The 18,049-nt window shown below is 31.7% G+C and overlaps 1 protein-coding gene across 1 annotated transcript; it reads left to right on the top strand.

The window, feature by feature from the left end:
• The first annotated feature begins 6,101 nt into the window (after positions 1 to 6,101).
• LOC131623025 (scarecrow-like protein 8) lies at positions 6,102 to 8,407 on the top strand. The gene has a single exon (XM_058894025.1). It carries the CDS (start codon positions 6,238 to 6,240, stop codon positions 8,260 to 8,262), a length of 2,025 nt encoding a protein of 674 aa, XP_058750008.1. The 5' UTR covers positions 6,102 to 6,237; the 3' UTR covers positions 8,263 to 8,407.
• The last annotated feature ends 9,642 nt before the right edge of the window (positions 8,408 to 18,049 follow it).

Genomic DNA, 18,049 nt, shown 5'->3' with positions numbered 1-18,049 from the left:
GCTCTTCTTGTTATTTTGGGTAGCAAAAGATTCTCATTCTAGAAACCAAATTCAAATCTCTTTTTCTTGTGTTTCCTTAACCTTCAGTTTGGTCAAAATCTTTGGCATGTCAATAACAAATGTTATTGAGGTTGATTTTCTTGAGGGACTAAGTGTTTAGTCAGGATCCTTGAGAAGACTTAGATGGATTATCTTTGTGGTTGTAATCATGGAATTGATTATTGGAATAATTCCTTATTGATCAGGCAAAACCACTCTGGAGGGTGGACTGGACTAACTTAATTAATGATGAATCAGGATAAAAATACGTGTATCTTTTATTATTGTTGTTTACTTTGGGCATGAGTATTGTTTGAAGTTTGGGAGTTCAAAAAGATTAAATTATAGAAATCCAATTAAAATCCTTCTTTCTTGTGTTTCATTGAACCTTCTTTTTTCCTTGTGATCGTAGGCTCATCTTTAGATTTTTCTCTCTTTATATGGTAGAACTAAATTTATGGGTGATTTTGATATGATTTGACATGTTGTTCTCTGATCTATTTGGATAATTCGTACTTATGACACTTTTTTGTGTTTCAACAAATGTGAAATAGATGGAGGAATAGTTTTTTTTTTTTGCATAAAAATAATTTTTAGATAAATTACAGGTGAGCTCGTGTAATTTTTCTAAGTAGCTTCAAAACTCTATCATTTATATTAACCAATAGAGGATCAAGTGCTTTGTCTTGTTCTAGAGTTGGTTTTGATTCATGATTTTTGGTACTTGTTTTAGTAGATTCTAATATGTTAATGGTGAATCTAGTGGACAGAGATCTAGCCTGCACCCTTTAGGTCGAGGTTTTTAGGTGCTTGAATTATTTTCATATGGTGTTCTCATGGGCTTTGCGTTTTTTGGTGCTTATTTGACCTTAATTTTTGTATCGCTTTTCTTGCTTATTTGGTGGTCAGTTTAGTACATCTTGTGCTATCTCATAACCTTGTTTACTCTATTGATTTTCTACCTATTTGTATTATTTTGTCATTAAAAAACTCATAATGTACTATTATTAAGAATTCTATGTCAAATAATGTATGATTTAAATATATTTATAAATGAGATCAATCTTTATTTAAAACAAGTTTTGAAAGAATAAATTAGTCTCACCACATGTCAATAATATATTATACTAACTAGTTTAGTTCAAAATGAATTGAGGCAACTTTATTTAAGTACCAAAAGAGTAAATATGGTCATCGAGTTATGTATAGTTGAACAATTTTGATTTGTACATTTTGTGTGGTTTACATCAATTTTATAGATTCAATGAATATGTCAGATTAAATTAGATGATACTTCACACGTGTTTTGTCAACGCTTTTCTATTTTATAGGATTTAAATATAACGTTAGCTCTAGCAAAAATATAACGTTTTAATTTTAATATCTAAAACTATTATTTTTAATTATAAAATTGAGTTTAACGGTAGTGTTGTCAATGTAAAGAAGTATTACACAGATATTTAATCAGAATATTTTAAAATGTCAAATTATTTCAGTATTTTAAAATTTACTGTATGTGCATACCCCCTTTTCTCTTTTTTTCATCTTTAATATTTCTTCGGTTTTATATTAAGTATCTGTTTACGATATTTATTTTGTTTTAAATGATTTATCTCTTTAAAAATCAATATAGCATTTAATTTTTTTTATTAATATATTTTTATATATTACATTTTTGTTGTCTTATTTAATATTTCAATATATTTAATTAAATAATATTGTTGAACACTTAATCAATAAAAAAACACTTATTATATTTTAATTCAATTGATTATTATATTAATTGTAATTAATAAAAATATTTTGCTGATAAAATTTAATTTTCATTAAAAAATATTTTCTTTTAATATATGCAAAATTTATTAATAGTAATAATTGATTATTTTAGCAATCAATGCACCGTCTAAAATAATTTAATGCATTTTGTTTTTAAGGTAGAAATTTATCTGATGCGCATTTTGGCTTAGAAATAGAGACTTTTTATTTACAGTGACATAGTCTTGAAATTCATGAATAAATTCAAACATGCACTTCAAAAATTTGTTCTAATAGTATTTTAACCTTTGATACATATATAATACTAATATTTTCTTACACCCAATACTTACATCAAATACTGTTCACCGTATTTATACGGTGAACAGTACTTTTTAAAAATAAAATAATAATTTTTATTTTTATTTTTAAAATTAAGGACGACATTGTTCATGTACGAACGTGCATTAACCAACTTCATTACTACATTAACCAAGTTTTTACACTGCATTAACCAAGTTGATGACGGCTGAAAATTATTTTTAATACCTAGATATTACATTAACCAACTTCATTACCGCATTAACCAAGTTTTTACATTGCATTAACCAAATTTGATGACTACGGTAAAGTACTGTTCATGGGTGTAAGAATAACATTACTCAAATTTGGTTAATATAGTGTAAAAACTTGGTTAATACATTAATGAAGTTGGTTAATGAAGTTGGTTAATGCAACATCTAGTTATTAAAAATAATTTTTAACAATCACCACATTTGGTTAAAGAGGTGTAAAAACTTGGTTAATGCATTAATGAAGTTGGTTAATGCAACATCAAAGTATTAAAAATAATTTTTAGCAGTTATTAAACTTGGTTAATGCAGTAATGAAGTTGGTTAATGCAGTAATGAAGTTGGTTAATGCACGTACGTACATGAACAGTGTCGTCCATAGACTTAAATATAATGTTAGCTCTAGCAAAAATATAATGTTTTTAATTTTAATATCTATAAAACTATTATTTTTTATTTAAAATTTTGTAAATATTTTTTTTATCTTTAATATTTCTTCCTTTTCATAATAAGTATCTGTTTAAAATATTTATTTTGTTTTAAATGATTTATCTCTTTAAAATCAATATAACATTTATTAACTATTTTATTAATATATTTTTGTTTATTACATTTTAGTTGTCTTATTTAATATTTTAACATATTTAATTTAATAATAATGTTAACACTTGACCAACAAAAAAACACTTATTTATTATATTTTAATTCAATTGATTATTATATTAATTACAATTAATAAAAATATTTTTAAATAAAATTTAATTTTCAATAAAAAATATTTGTTTTTAATTTATGCAAAATTTATAAATGTTATACAATTGACTATTTTAATAATCAATACACCGTCTAAAACAATTTAAGACATTTTATTTTTGTGATAGAGATTGTCTGACGCGCGTCTGACTTAAAAATTACATTTTGAGACTTTTTTTCATAGTGAAATAGCCTTAATACGCGTAAATAGATCCAAAGATACACTTAAAAAATTTATTCTAATTTTTTTAACCTTTTGATACATAAATAAATAATAATACATACTTTTTTATGGCAATATTGATAATAGATAAATTATATTTACTCATAGTTTTTTTTTTGACAAGTATATTTACTCATAGTTAAAAAAATCACATAGTAGTTTTGTTTGTACTGTGAGATGTTCAACTTTTTTTATGATTGTATTTGCAGAATGCCCAATTTTAATAATAAATTAAAATACTTATATTTAAAAAAAATTAAATAAATTTTATATATGGTAAATATAAATTTAATTACATTGCAGTTAATTAATTTAGCATTAAGATCTAGTCATTTTAAAAAAAAGTCAATTATATAAAACCCAAACCATAGCAATACTCCATCTTTAAAAAATAAAAAATAGAAAAAATCCAAAACTGATAAATTAACGCAATCTCCATCTTATCAAGTACATTATCCTTTTTTCTTCCAATTTACATTTGTTTTTGAGAAGTTTCACAAGAACATTGAAAACGGAACCAAACACGCACTTTATGCGTGATTACACGCGCTTGGAGGTAGCGTGATTGCATGGTTCACTCGTTGGATTGCCGAAAATTGAAGTTCGTTATTAAATAACACGACAGAGGAAGAGTCAGTTTCGGCTTTGATGCGGTTCGATACAGACCGTCCGATGGAGCTGAATCTGGTCGAAACCGAGAATCTTAAATGAACCGACGGTGTGATCTTAATGCGTACAAACTCTGAATCGAAACATTCCACACTCACATTTCAAAACCCACAAATATTAATACTAACGACAACGACAACATTAATGAAAATTAAAACAATACAAAATTTTAAACTGGTTTACTAACACATAAACACACATATCAATGTAAAAAGATAAGTAAAATATTTTCTTTGTACAGTAGCAGTAAAAAGAACAATTTTTATTAACAATAAAATTGCTTAAGTAAAATAAAATAAAAAGAAAAAGATGGGATAATATTCTAATCCATAAGAAAAAAACTTATAAAATAAATTTGTGCCACAAATTTAATCTTGAAAATAAAACTTTGCATGTGTCATAGTGTCATCATCACAAATATTTATAAAAATAAGTTCACATTTTTTAATGTGAAAAAGCATAATTTTATCTTATAATGTTATATTTGAGTTGCGCCTAGTTTTAATAATTTAATTAATTAATGAACTTTAATGATAAAATAAAATTTTGTTAATTTGATTTTTTATTTATAATTAATAGAATAACTAAGTGGAATAAAAATTAATAAATAAATATAAATTAAAAAAATATTGTATAGATGAATTAAATAATTTATTTTAATATTTATTAAAAAGAATTTTTTTATTATGTCAATAATTTTAGAAGGAGACAACCAGTGTCGGGTTGAATTGGAATGAAGAATATAATTTCTGATTGAATTTTTTTAGGATTGGTCAGTTCTCATAAGTCAGACTTGATCAGTAGATCAATCTATGGGGGGTGATTTGAAATGCAAAAGTATGTTTTTGATTGGTGGGTTGATGGATAATACAGAAGGAATGTCTCTGATTGACTTATCTTTTTATAGGATTGGTCAATACTCATGACTGACACCTGGTCCATTGATTTCAGAATTAAATCAACATGTTGGCGGTTTGATTTGCAATGCAGATTGTTTCTGATTGACTTATCTTCTATAGGATTGGTCAATCCTCATGACTGAGACTTGGTCCATTGATTTCAGAAGTAAATCAACATGTAGCGGTGTGATTTGCAATGCAGAAGGAATGTTCCTGATTGATTTATCTTCTAAATTATAGGGTTTTTCAATCCTCGTGAATTAGGTCACTGATTTCAGAAGTAAATCAACATGTGGCGTGGATTGATTTGCAATTTAGAAGGAAGGTTTATGATTGACTTATCTTCTAATTGGCCACTCTTCATGACAGTGACTTTGGTCATTCATTTCAGATATATGTGTAATGCAGAAGGAATGTTTCTGATTTTAATTGGTCAGCATGATTGAAACATTAGTCCATTGATTTCAGAAGTAAATCTACATGGGGCGGATTGATTTGCAATGGAGAAGAAATATTTCAGAATGACTTTTTTTTAAAATTTAAGATTGGTCAGTTCTCATGACTGAGACTTGATCCATTTTAAAGAGTTAATCCATTGATTTCAGGAGAACTGTGATTTCAATTTCAATATAGATATTTTCGTATTCAAAATATATAATTTATGATCCAGGAACAAAAGTCTCATATATTAAATATATTAAAGTATATTAAATTTGAATATAATAATGATAATAATTCATTAATTAAAAATAAATACATAAATAATAATAATATTTGTTAAAAAAATATTTTTCAAGTTATTTTCAAATTTTTTATTCAAACTTACATCTTTTGATTATTTTACCAATATCTTAAATGTTATAAATTATATTTATAAATATCAAAATTTTAATCCAACACTATTTATTTATTTATATTTCTTTGAAATATTAAAATGTATATTATAGATCTCAATTTAAACATAAACATATTTTATAAAAACTAAAACAAAAAACAAAGAATTAAGAAAAAGGTAAAAACATTTCATCTTCGGTAAAAAAAAAAAATTTGATCTAACTTTTGATTCAATGCATTTTAATTTATATTAATTACAATAAAGAATAGCATATATTTGAAAAGAAAAAAAATCCAAAATAATAAATGAGAAAGAAAAAACCATAGCTTTCCTCTCCTTATATTCACCCGAATCAATTCAACCATAAAGACCCACCATCACCTTCTCTCCTCATTCTCTAATGTGTCTCATGTGTTTCTCCGAAAACACAACCTTTTAACACTGTTTCTTTTTCCTTATTTTCTTCATCACCGGAGAGAAAAGAAAAAAAGAATGTCATCATCAGGTTTCAATCCCGGTGGTGGTGGATCGTCGGAGTATTACCCCGGCCGACCAATAAACACCATCCACAACCTTATCACAACAACCCCTTCTCTCTCCATCAACAACCTCAATCATCCCTCTCTTTACCGAACCCAACACCATCTCCAACAACAACACCATCAACAACAACCACTTCCTCCAATTTTTCTAGATCCTTCCTCACAGATCCCTCAACATCGCATCGTCGGAAAACGCACCTTAGCTGAATTCCAAACCCAACAAAACCAAACCTACAATCACAACCTTAACCTCAACAACAACAACAACCTTAACATGAACAACAACAATCACAACCATGTTCTTTCAAATCTTTTACTTCGCTCCGTTAAACCAAGAACCGGTTTCCAGTTTCATAACAATAACCCTTTGTCTTTCTCTGTCCCTGAATTACAAAGCCCTTCATCTTTCAATAATAACTTCCAAACGCCGCGTTTAGGTGTTCCGTTACTTCACCAACTTCGCCCTCAACCACAACCACAACCACAACATCAACCACAACCAATTAACCCGAATTTCCACTACCGAAACTCCAATTTAAGCCAAGTGGTAAACCGGGTTCAAACCACCCCCGAACCGGAGAAAAAGCTCAACGAGGATCAAAAGATTCTTCAAGAATTAGAAAAACAGCTTCTTGAAGATGATGATGAATGTGAAGAAGGCGATGCTTCGGTTATTACAACAAGTGAATGGACAGAGACTTACCAGAACCTACTAAGTGGGCCCGGTGGCCCCGATGGGCTCCTGTGTGGGCCTATTCCAGCCCAGAAACCTTCTTCATCCTCTCCAACCACATCCACCACGTCATCAACTTCCACAGCAGCTTCTTCGCATGCATCTGTTTGTTCCAAACAAACCCTAATCGAAGCCGCATCTGCAATTTCGGAAGGTAAAAACGAAATCGCTTTAGAGATCTTAACACTGCGCTTAGGTTTCAATTCGAATCCCAATGGAAATTCGGATCAACGGCTAACCAATTGCATGGCTTCCGCTCTGAAATCGAGGATCAATCCGGTTGAAAATCATTCCCATGTGGTTGAGCTTTTCGGGAGAGAACATGCAGAGTCGATTCAGTTGTTTCTGGAAAATTCGGTTTGTTTCAAGGTGAGTTACATGGCTGCGAATCTAGCGATTTTGGAATCTGCATTTGAAGAAAACGGAAGAGGCTTCTGTGTGGTGGATTTCGAAATTGGACAGGGAAAACAGTATGTGAACCTCCTGCACGCGCTCAAGGCGCGTGACATCACTCTGGCGCCAGGTTTTATGGTTAAGTTAATCGCGGTGGTGGACAACGGCGGTGATGAGATGGTTAAGGCCGTCGGAGAGATGCTGACTCGTCAAGCGGAGATGTTTAGAATCGGTTTCGAGTTTCGTCTTGTTTCGGTTTCTCAGAGGCAGGTAACTGAGCTAAGTCGCGAGTTGTTAGGTTGTGACTCGGAGGAAATTCTCGTTGTGAATTTCGCGTTTAAGCTGAATCGGATTCCAGACGAAAGCGTTTCAACTGAGAATCCCCGCGACGAGCTTCTGCGGCGCGTGAAGAAACTCTCCCCGCGCGTGGTAACTGTTGTGGAGCAAGAAATGAACTGTAATACGGCGCCGTTTTTGGCTCGAGTAGCTGAGTCCTGGTCTTACTATTCTGCTTTGTATGACTCGGTTGAAACTGTTATAGGGAAGGATAACCCGGATCGAGTGAGGATCGAAGAAGGACTGAGTCGGAAGATAAGCAACTCGGTGGCTTGTGAAGGAAGAGACCGTGTTGAACGGTTCGAGGTATTCGGAAAATGGCGGGCGCGTATGAGTATGGCGGGGTTTATGTTGATACCAATGAGTCAAAACGTTGCTGAGTCAATAAAATCGCGTCTCGCTGGAGGTAGTAACCACCGAGTTAACACGGCACTCACTGTGAAAGAAGAGAACGGTGGGATTTGCTTTGGTTGGATGGGAAGAACACTCACCGTTGCTTCTGCTTGGCGTTAACTTTGCCCACTTTTTTTTTGTTCGTTTGTTTTATGTTATTTTATTTTAATTTGGTTCTATGAATATTACTATATTGTAACGTTATCTAGACATAATGGAAATGCATAGAGAATAATAAAATGTGGATGAATAATCTATTTTCAAATCACCTGTATAATTTTCTCTGTTGAATAAATTAGATGTCGCGAGTTCAAACTAAAATTATTAATTTAAAGGTTCTATCGATAATATGATATTTCTGAACAATTTTCATCTGAGTTTGTTTAAGAGAATAATTCAATTATAGATAAACGTAATATAAAATACAATTGTATGGTTGATTTATCTTATTATATTATGATGATATTCACTTGAGTATGTGAAAGGAGTTGGTTGAAGTTTGGTAGATATAGCTAGCTTGTATGCATTGGTTTGCCCTTACAATACCGACAAATGAGGGCTCCACACTTAAAGATGTGCGATTTTGGGGTTTTAGTTGGAGTTGGAACTTCTCTATTATCTAATTCTGCTTCCAATTTTGTAAAGTCTTCTAAAATAATGTTATGTGCATCTATGCAATTCATTGAAGGTATTTTTTGTGGTTTATACTAGAGATTCTTTTAAGCCCAAAAACGGAAACAAATGAAATTTATTTATATTGTTCAACACATTGTATCATATAATCAATATTATGATTGTAGAGATAAAATAATAAAGACTAGATAAAATAATAAAGACTATGATTCATGCCAAATGAGACATTTCACTATTATCATCTGTTCTCTTGTCCAAAAAGAATGAGTTCAGATTATTTCTTCACCTAAAATTTACTATGTCTTCTTCTCCATTCAACATATCACATTAGGAACTTTTTCTTAGAACAATCTCATAAAACACAACACGATCATCAATAAGCCTCAACTAGTTATCACCAAATCGTTCACTCAAGCATTGAATAATACATGTAATATACCAATGAGTCAACTTCCTCCATGTATTAAAGGGAATCAACTTCCTCCATGTCATTATAATATTTTTTGTTAGGTAACCCGAACAGGGACCGGGATTATGCACATACAATTAATGGACGACACAATGACAGTATCATAACCTAGGTGTTGCGTTATATTTTAGAAAAATAGTAAGACGAGGTCGATATCCGTTACGATGTTCAAAAATTATTTATTCGTTATGACCATCGTTAATGAATGTGACGATTACGTCTATTATGACCATGAATGGCTATTAAGCCTATTAAGTCGTGCCTATTCAGTATCCAGCGAAAGAGGAGGGGTTGTACTATAAATTGGGCCTTCAGCAACTTAAAATATTATCCTTTAATTATCTAAAAAAAAGTCAGATAAATAGAAAAAATACACAAAACACATGTAAAAACCTTGAACCACCAACATTGTTGGTCATTCATCCCTCCCAAAAATACATTAGATATCAAATTTCTTACGCTTTTATGATCCCTCCTGACCAGCTTCAAGAATAATGAGTATCTTACTAGTATTGAAGCCTTCAAGAACATGGACGTATTCTCTAGTCTAAAGGGGTTACTTTGCTTAAAATAAATGCTTTGCACGCTAACTTTTTGATTTTTTTGGAAGTCTTTTGGAAAACAGGGTGGTACTTCACTAGGCAAAGGTCTATTCAAGCACTGAGCTCTTTGAATCTAGCTTATGATACGCTTAAGCTGTTCACGTGGACTATAAATTTCAACCCCAACTTATAAAAACAATTAACCTCTTAAATTTGGATCAAAATTTTTGGGTAGGCCCAAGAATATTCGAGGCCTAAGATTTTATTGCAATTTCTAGTAGTATTGGTACATCTATTTCTATAGATGTTGTTGCAAATAGACCAAAATTTGATAGGGATTATGGCCATTTTGTCAAATTTTTGGTTGATGTAGATTTAAAGCATGTCTTTGTGTACAAGGTGCTTGTTGAAAGAACTGGATTTGCCTTCTTTGTTGATATAGATTATGAAAACTTACCAGCCTACTGTTGTTTTTGCAAATGCATTTGACACGATGTGGTATCTTGCAAGAGAATCAAGAACCAACAAGCACATGATGATGGGGGAAATAAGAAAGCGGCTAAGGTGGAGAAAAAATTGTCTTTTTAAAAAAAATCCCTATATTATAAAAGAAAAAATATTTACAAAAGTGGGGTAAACAAGACCCATGCAAAGGAAATGAAAAAAAATAACAAAAGAAAAAGAAAAAACAATTAAGATGAAAGTCTTCTTTCGGCCCTAAGAAGACTGAACAACTTCTTGTCTACATATTTGATGAAGAAAGAAACGTGGAACTTAGACAATGGCAAACTCCTCTCTCAAGCGAACCTCGAACGTCAATGATCTATGGTACCCTTCAAATGAGTGTTATATAGTTGAACCACATTTCTAGTATGTCTATTATGTCTTTTTTTTTTTGGATTTGGGCTAATGGGTGTTATATCTTTGTCATGTCTGCATAAACTTGTCTAATCATTATGGTACCATTTTTTAACGGTCTCCTTCAAATCATTATCCTTACGGTCATTATTTCCAACAGTTTTCAATATGTTATGCTCTACCTTCGGTACATTTTCTTGCATTAATGGAAACTCATTCAATGTATGCTCCAGTTAAGTAACAATTGATTCATTTTCCTCTGAGTCCGACTTAACATAAACTTTTGTTAGTGGATTTTATATTTCCATATTCATACTAGAGGTTTTCATTTGTGTCTGATATTTCATAAATCATTTGATTCTCACTCTCTATTTCACCATCTTCTAGCAAATAAGATTCAGTGTTCCTAAAGTTTGGTCTATTATCCATATCCATATATTTAAGAATTCTTACATTTAATTTCTTTATTGGAGAGATAATATTCTTAGAAGTAAAAATATCGGCATGCTCCAATAGATTTTGTCTAGTAATCATATTTTCTTTTCTCAAGGAATTGATAATATTCAACTTTTTTTCTTTCCCCCAACAATGTTCAGCCCATCCTATATTCCTTTTGAATGGACACAACTATCCAAAAAATACATAAATGTGTAAGATAAGGAAACAGAAAAAAAAAAACTCAGAAGAAATTGAATAATGATGGAGAAAATGCGGTAAACACCAACAAAATCAATGATAATCCCACTATAACTTTGAGCATATATACCAATTTTTTCCTCATTCTCTTGATTTTAGTTGACTTAGATGAGGATCAAATGTTTGGAGACCCTGAATTTGTAAAAGAAATACAATTGGAAGACTAAAAAACAATTGAATATGATGGTTTAGATATCACAAAAAATATTCAAACCTCAAAATTCCTCAAGAGGGATAGAGCTAATATGGCTGAACAAATTGGTCAATCCGAAGAAGAAACTATTGGATCTCACATAGACTCTGATGAATAACTATTTTAACATATAAAAAAAATAAAGAAATAATCCTTTTCTAAAAATAAATATCATGTCACTAAATCCAAGGTTGGAAAATCTAACATTTTCTCATGAAGAGCATATATTGGAATGTCACTGGTTTTGCTAACACTTTCACTAGGTTGACTAGTGATAATAAACATGATTTTAGCTTCATTTTAGAACCATGGATGTACCATAACGCTCTCCCTATGGCACGATTGAATAGAGTTAATATGAAGGTTTTTGCTGTTAACCTTAGGAATAACTTGATGCCTAACATTTGGTATCTTTGTATTAATTAATTAACTCATATATTAGTATTCATTGATGATTAACATATATTTTTTCTATTGATTCTGATGGATTTTTTTTTTTTGGAATCTCAATGGTTTATGCTTTAACTAATCACGTGTGCAGAAGATCCGTTAAGCTATATGTCTCCTCTATACACTCCTTGCATCCCATTCCTTAGGATATTATTGGAGACGTCAATGATATAATTAACACACATGAGCAAAGAGGATCTCATACACTTTTCAAGCTTCCAACATGTGTGTGGGTACTGGTTTGGGTTATGAGACACAACATTTTAAAAAAATAAAGGTACGCGTATGTCACTAGAAAATAAGAATTTCTCTGGAAAATGTATCTATAGAGAACTAAATTGTTTAATTTTTAACAAAACATCAAAGATAAAAGTTTAAAAACTAAAAAATTGTGTTATATTATCATAACAAAGAAACTAAAATACATAAATATATTGTATTAAAATGTGAGAAAAATCACAACTTTCCCTCGAAGCAAAAAATGATTAAAAAAATAAGTACCAGGAATAGGGTACGTGTACCCGGTACATGTTCATACCAAGTATATGTACCTTACTATTTTAGAAGTACTCGTACTTTAGAGATTATATTAAATTGAATATTGATTGAAGAGGTTGCATTGATGATCTGATTGACTAAGAAAAGAAAGCTAAGATTAATTTGAAGAGGACCATATGTATTAAAGAATACTTTTTGGAAAAGAAGGCTAGATCTACTTAACATTGTGACTGTGATGAGAATATTGCCTATTTTCATAGATTAGCAAAAATCAAACAAGCCACTAAGAAAATCTATGTACTCAAAATTAGTTAGACTATTATCACTGACCATGTTGTTATTGTTCAACATGATGTTAACCATTTTATTTCTCCCTTTTCATTTGTCAATTTTGTGCAAGACAACCATATCATTGAAAAAACTATCCATCACATCATCATTAACCATGTGAATGCTATTGCTATCCTCATTCTGATTACTTCACTTGAGGAGATTACCTCTATGGTATTTTCTATGAATAAGCATGATGCTTTAGGTTTTGATGGGAATAATGTTTACTTTTTCCAAACATACAAAGACATTATGTGTAAAGGTGTAAGAGATGTAGTTACTGAATTATTCATCCACAATTGGATCTTTCCCAATATTAATGCAAGCACATTGGTGTTAATTCCAAAAACTAAAAATGTTGATTCATTTACTCAGTACATACTTATTGCAATGGGAAATTTCAAATTCAAAATCATTTCTAATATCCTATCAGACATATTAGAAATTATCCACCCAAGCATTATTTCTAAAGAGCAAAGGGAGTTTCAGCAAAGGCTAACAAATCATAGACTGCATATGTCTAACTTCAAACATCACAAACTCGTTGCACAATAAATATTTTGGTGGTAGTGTTGCTATCAAGGTAGACATCTTCTAGGCCTTTGATACCATTGATTGGTCATTCCTTCTCAAAGTCCTAAATATCTTTGGTTTCCATAACATCATTTGAAATTGGAACTAGGTCATCTTGGAATCTTCCAAGCTTTTCATCTAAACCAACAGGAAGCTAGAGGGATTATTCTCTTGTACTAATGGAGTTAGACTTACTTTTCTACCTTACTGAAGAAGTTTTGAGTAGAGAAATAACAAACCTAGTTAATGTAGGTCATCTCAAGTTAATAAATGTTTTAAGAGATATTAATATGTCTTCTAATTGTTTATATGCATATGGTGTTATGTTCTTCGGAAAAAGATCATCCTCTAATATTTAGATGTTGAATACCCTATTTTACAGATATGCTAATATCTCTAGTTAACACATAAATCATTAAAAATATACTATTTATTATGCCTTCATTCCTTACTCTAGGGTTAGCTACATCTTTAACCATCTTGAATTCATAATTGACACACTTCCATTCAAATACCTTGGTGCACCCATTTTTAAAGGCAAACCTAGGTCTGTTTATCTGCAACCTATGGTAGATATGATCAAATAAAAGTTGGGAGCTTGGAAATCTTCTTTGCTATCTATTAAAGGTAGAATGCAATTGGTTAAAAATGTGTTACATTGTATGCTCATCTACACTATCATTATTTATTCATGGCCTATTTCTCTTCTCCAAGAGCTTTAAAAGCTTCTCAGAAACTTCTTATTGAGTGGTGATTAAGATATTATAAATATAGAGACATTTTTTTTGTTCAAAGTTTTCAACCTTATCAAAGACGGTGGGCTTGACATTAGATCCCCCATTGCCTTAAATTATGGATCTAGCTTGAAGTTATGCATGGATATGCTAACATCTAAAGACTAATACACCAACTTTCTTAGGCACATGGAAGTTAAAAAGGGGTGCACAGTAAATTATCACTTTCCTTAAAGCAATTTCTAAGTAATGGTAATCGTGTCAAGTTTTGGGATCATGTCTAGTGTGGCATAACCTTAAAGCACTTTCTAAATATAAACCCTATCAGACTTCATTCTATGCCACACATGGTTATGGATTTCATTGTGGACCATCAATGAGTCATTCCTTAAAATATCCAAATTTAATTCCCCATAGTGGCCCTTCTTGCAAACTATCATAATCCTTAACTCTTACAAAGATGATAATCTATAATGGAAGTTGTATACTAGGCCATCTCACTATGAAATGTGCATATCATTTCTATAGATTTGCTAATGAGCCTATGGAATGGTCTAATCTCGTTTGATATAATTTAGTCCCTCCATCGAAGTCCTTGATGGTTCAGAGGCTTCTCCATAATATACTACCCACTGATGAGAACCTCATGCTAAGAGGTTGTAACATTCTATCAATGTTTCACTTATGTTGCAAGAGTGATGATACATCAAACCATTTTTTCATGCAATGCCTTTTTTATTTATAACTTTGAAACTGCATATCAATATCAATTTAACCTCCTTCCCTAATGCTCTCTTAAAACTCACAATAGAGGATAGATCCCTCAATGTAATTTGTTTATCTCTCTGCTATCATAAACATCGTCAACATCATTTGGCCAAGCGGAAACAACCTTAAGTTCAATAATGTTAAACCTAATTGTAGTTCAATTGTTTCCTGGATTGTGGCTAGTGCTAATCTCTCTAGCAATCAAACACCTCACTCATATGACCCATTTATGGATGATTTCATGGTATTAAAAGCTTTAAAAGTTCAAATTCACCATCCAAAGGCTCCAAGAATTACCGAGGTCTTTTAGCATCCAAAGGCTCCAAAAATTCATGGTATTAGAAGCATGAATTTTCTTATCACTCATGTCTTTAGAGAAGGGAATCGATGTTCCAAAAATATTTCCAATCTACGCATTTCCATTCATAGTTTCAAGTATGGGTGTCAAAACGGGCACAACTCGTAGGGCATGCCCATTTTGCCTGCACTTTTTCACGGGGATGGCTAAGGTTTTATACCCTTACCCTCTAATATGTCCGCCCTCCTATCCTATATTTTTGCGGGCTTTTGCAGGTGTGGGCACTAATATAAGTTTTTACAATGTTAGGCTAAAATTGTATAGTGCCAGCGGGCTCGCTCTGTCCCGCCCTATTTTTTGCATGGAGAGTCAAAGTTATAAGTCCATACCCTAAGCAATATCCAACCCACTCTATTTTTTGCGGGCTTTTGTGGGGTCGGTCTAAACAATATGGGTATGCCCGTTTGCCACCCCTAGTTTCAAGTGGTGGAATGACATACCTTTAGTTGTTAGAGAGGTCTTCACTAGGGATATAATTAGGTTCCCTTGTTACCATTTTTCTTGAGTGAGGAATTTGGATTGACCCTCTTCGTTTATTTTGTTCCCTTTCTTTTTATATATGGCTCTTTTTGCTTAGAAAAAGATATATAAGTTTATGGATATGATTCACTTGTTTATTTCCATGCAAAATATATTAACAGTATGATGAAAATGGTCTCTTTTACTTCATCACAATATTTTTAGTTTGAATTCAGTTCTTGAAATGCAAATGAATCTGATTAAAAATTTGATTTCATTTCGTGAAACTTATTAGAATTAGAATTTGACCTAACTAATCCCTGTAGGAACCAACTTATAGGGTGAGAGGATTCACTTTATATAATTTCTATTTAAGCTCTATCGATAACCAAAGTGAGACTAGAGATTTTCCCAATATACCCCCTCACACTCCATGCCACTGGGCTTGGTGCATGGATATGAATAGTGGGTAGTACGTGGCCTGATCGATACACTTTGATACCATATTATAAACCATGTGACATTATATATACACCATTTATTTGTATTGTTGATGTATGGAACATAATTTTTTTAAAATACATTCCCAACACCCCATATTATAGGGCTTGGTGTGTGAATAAAAATAGTGAGTGGCTACTGGCCTGATTGATAGACTTTAATACCATATTATAAACCAGATGCCACTATATATAAACCATTTATCCGAATTAGCAATAGGAGGAAAATGAGTTTTTTTTCCCAATACGCTATTGGGCTTGGTGTATGGATATAACGTTGGGTGGATCATGACCCGCTTGATAGGCTACGAGACCATATTATAAACCATGATCCATTCTATATAAATTATTTATCCAAATTGAGGATATGTGGAACATGGGTTTTTTCCAAATACGCCATTTACGCCTCATGCTATAAGGCTTGGTATGTGGAAATAAATGGAGGGTGTCTCGTTGCCTAATAAATATGCTTTGATACCATATTATAAGCCTTGTGTCACTCCATTTAAACCATTTATCTGAATTTTCCATATGTGGAACATGATATTTTTTCTAATACACACCTTCATTCCTCACGCTATTGGGATTAGTCTGTGGATATAAATAGCAAATGACCCGTGGCCCATTCGATAGATTTGGTACCATATTATAAACCCTGTTCCACTATATATAAACCATTTATCTAAAATTTTGATATGTAGAACATGATTTTTTTTCAATTCACCCCTCACACCCCATGCTAATGGGATTGGTGCATAAATATAAACGTCGGGTGACCTATGGCCCGATCGATAAGGTCTGATACCATATTCTAAATCATGTGCCACTTTATATAAACCATTTTTCCAAATCATTAATATGTATAATATGGTTTTTTTTCAATACACCCTTCACGCCCAATACTATTGGGCTTGATGTGCATATATAAATGGTGGTGACTCGAAACAATGGTGCCCATATATAAATGGTGGGTAAGCCGAATTTATAAGTTTTGATACTTTATTAGAATTTGAGTTTAGCCTAAATCATCTCTGAAAAACTCACTTTGAAGGTAAGAGGTGTTACTCTATATAAACTCTATATAAGCTCTACCTGTAACTAATGTGGGACTAGGGATTCTCAATACAACTTATCCTTAATTTTTTAATGAGGGTACTAATGGAGCCCTACTAGGAGGCCACATGAGTTTGAGGGAATAACTGTCAGTTTCTAGATCAATATCTATTTTTTTTCGAGATGAGATTAATAGAAAGTCCATGGACTTTATTTTATGGTTCATGGACTTTGATTTGCGCACACCATTTTCAAATAGGGTATGTAATGCAGATCCTTTATGCTTACTTGTTATCTTTCAAAATCATCTCCTTTATTGAAAATCCTCATGCCCCGCTGAAGAACACCTTTCTATTGCCCATCATCCACTCACAAAAGCGATCATTTACAATCCTTCCGCTTTTTAAGGAGCTTAAAATATCTAAGTCTATTTTGTTTGGAGCCACCATCTTCTTCATGTTACTTATTGACTCAAAATCATATATAAGGTTCACTTTATAACTAAATTTCAAAGAACGGATACCATAGGATGCACTAGGCTATCACAAGAGTTTGGGGGACCAACTTTCACTTTATGGTTCAACATCTAATCCACCAGACTACCATAAGAGTTTGAGAGAACAACTCTCACTTTATGGTTCAGTGATTGCCATTTTGTTGTTGAGATGAGATCAAAAGTAAGTTCATTGAACTATATTCTAACGTTTAGATACTTAAATTTGAGCATTGTCAAATTTGAGTGAGAGTTTTAATACCTATTGAGATCCTCCCTAATATAAGGGTTCTGTAGTGC

Source organism: Vicia villosa, unplaced genomic scaffold, assembly GCF_029867415.1.
Source record: "Vicia villosa cultivar HV-30 ecotype Madison, WI unplaced genomic scaffold, Vvil1.0 ctg.000048F_1_1, whole genome shotgun sequence".
Classification (NCBI taxonomy): domain Eukaryota; kingdom Viridiplantae; phylum Streptophyta; class Magnoliopsida; order Fabales; family Fabaceae; genus Vicia; species Vicia villosa.
This window is presented reverse-complemented; position numbering and strand designations above follow the sequence as displayed.

Bases quoted from the DNA above. Each gene is read 5' to 3' on its own strand.
- LOC131623025 (XM_058894025.1), top strand. From the start codon at position 6,238: ATGTCATCATCAGGTTTCAATCCCGGTGGTGGTGGATCGTCGGAGTAT.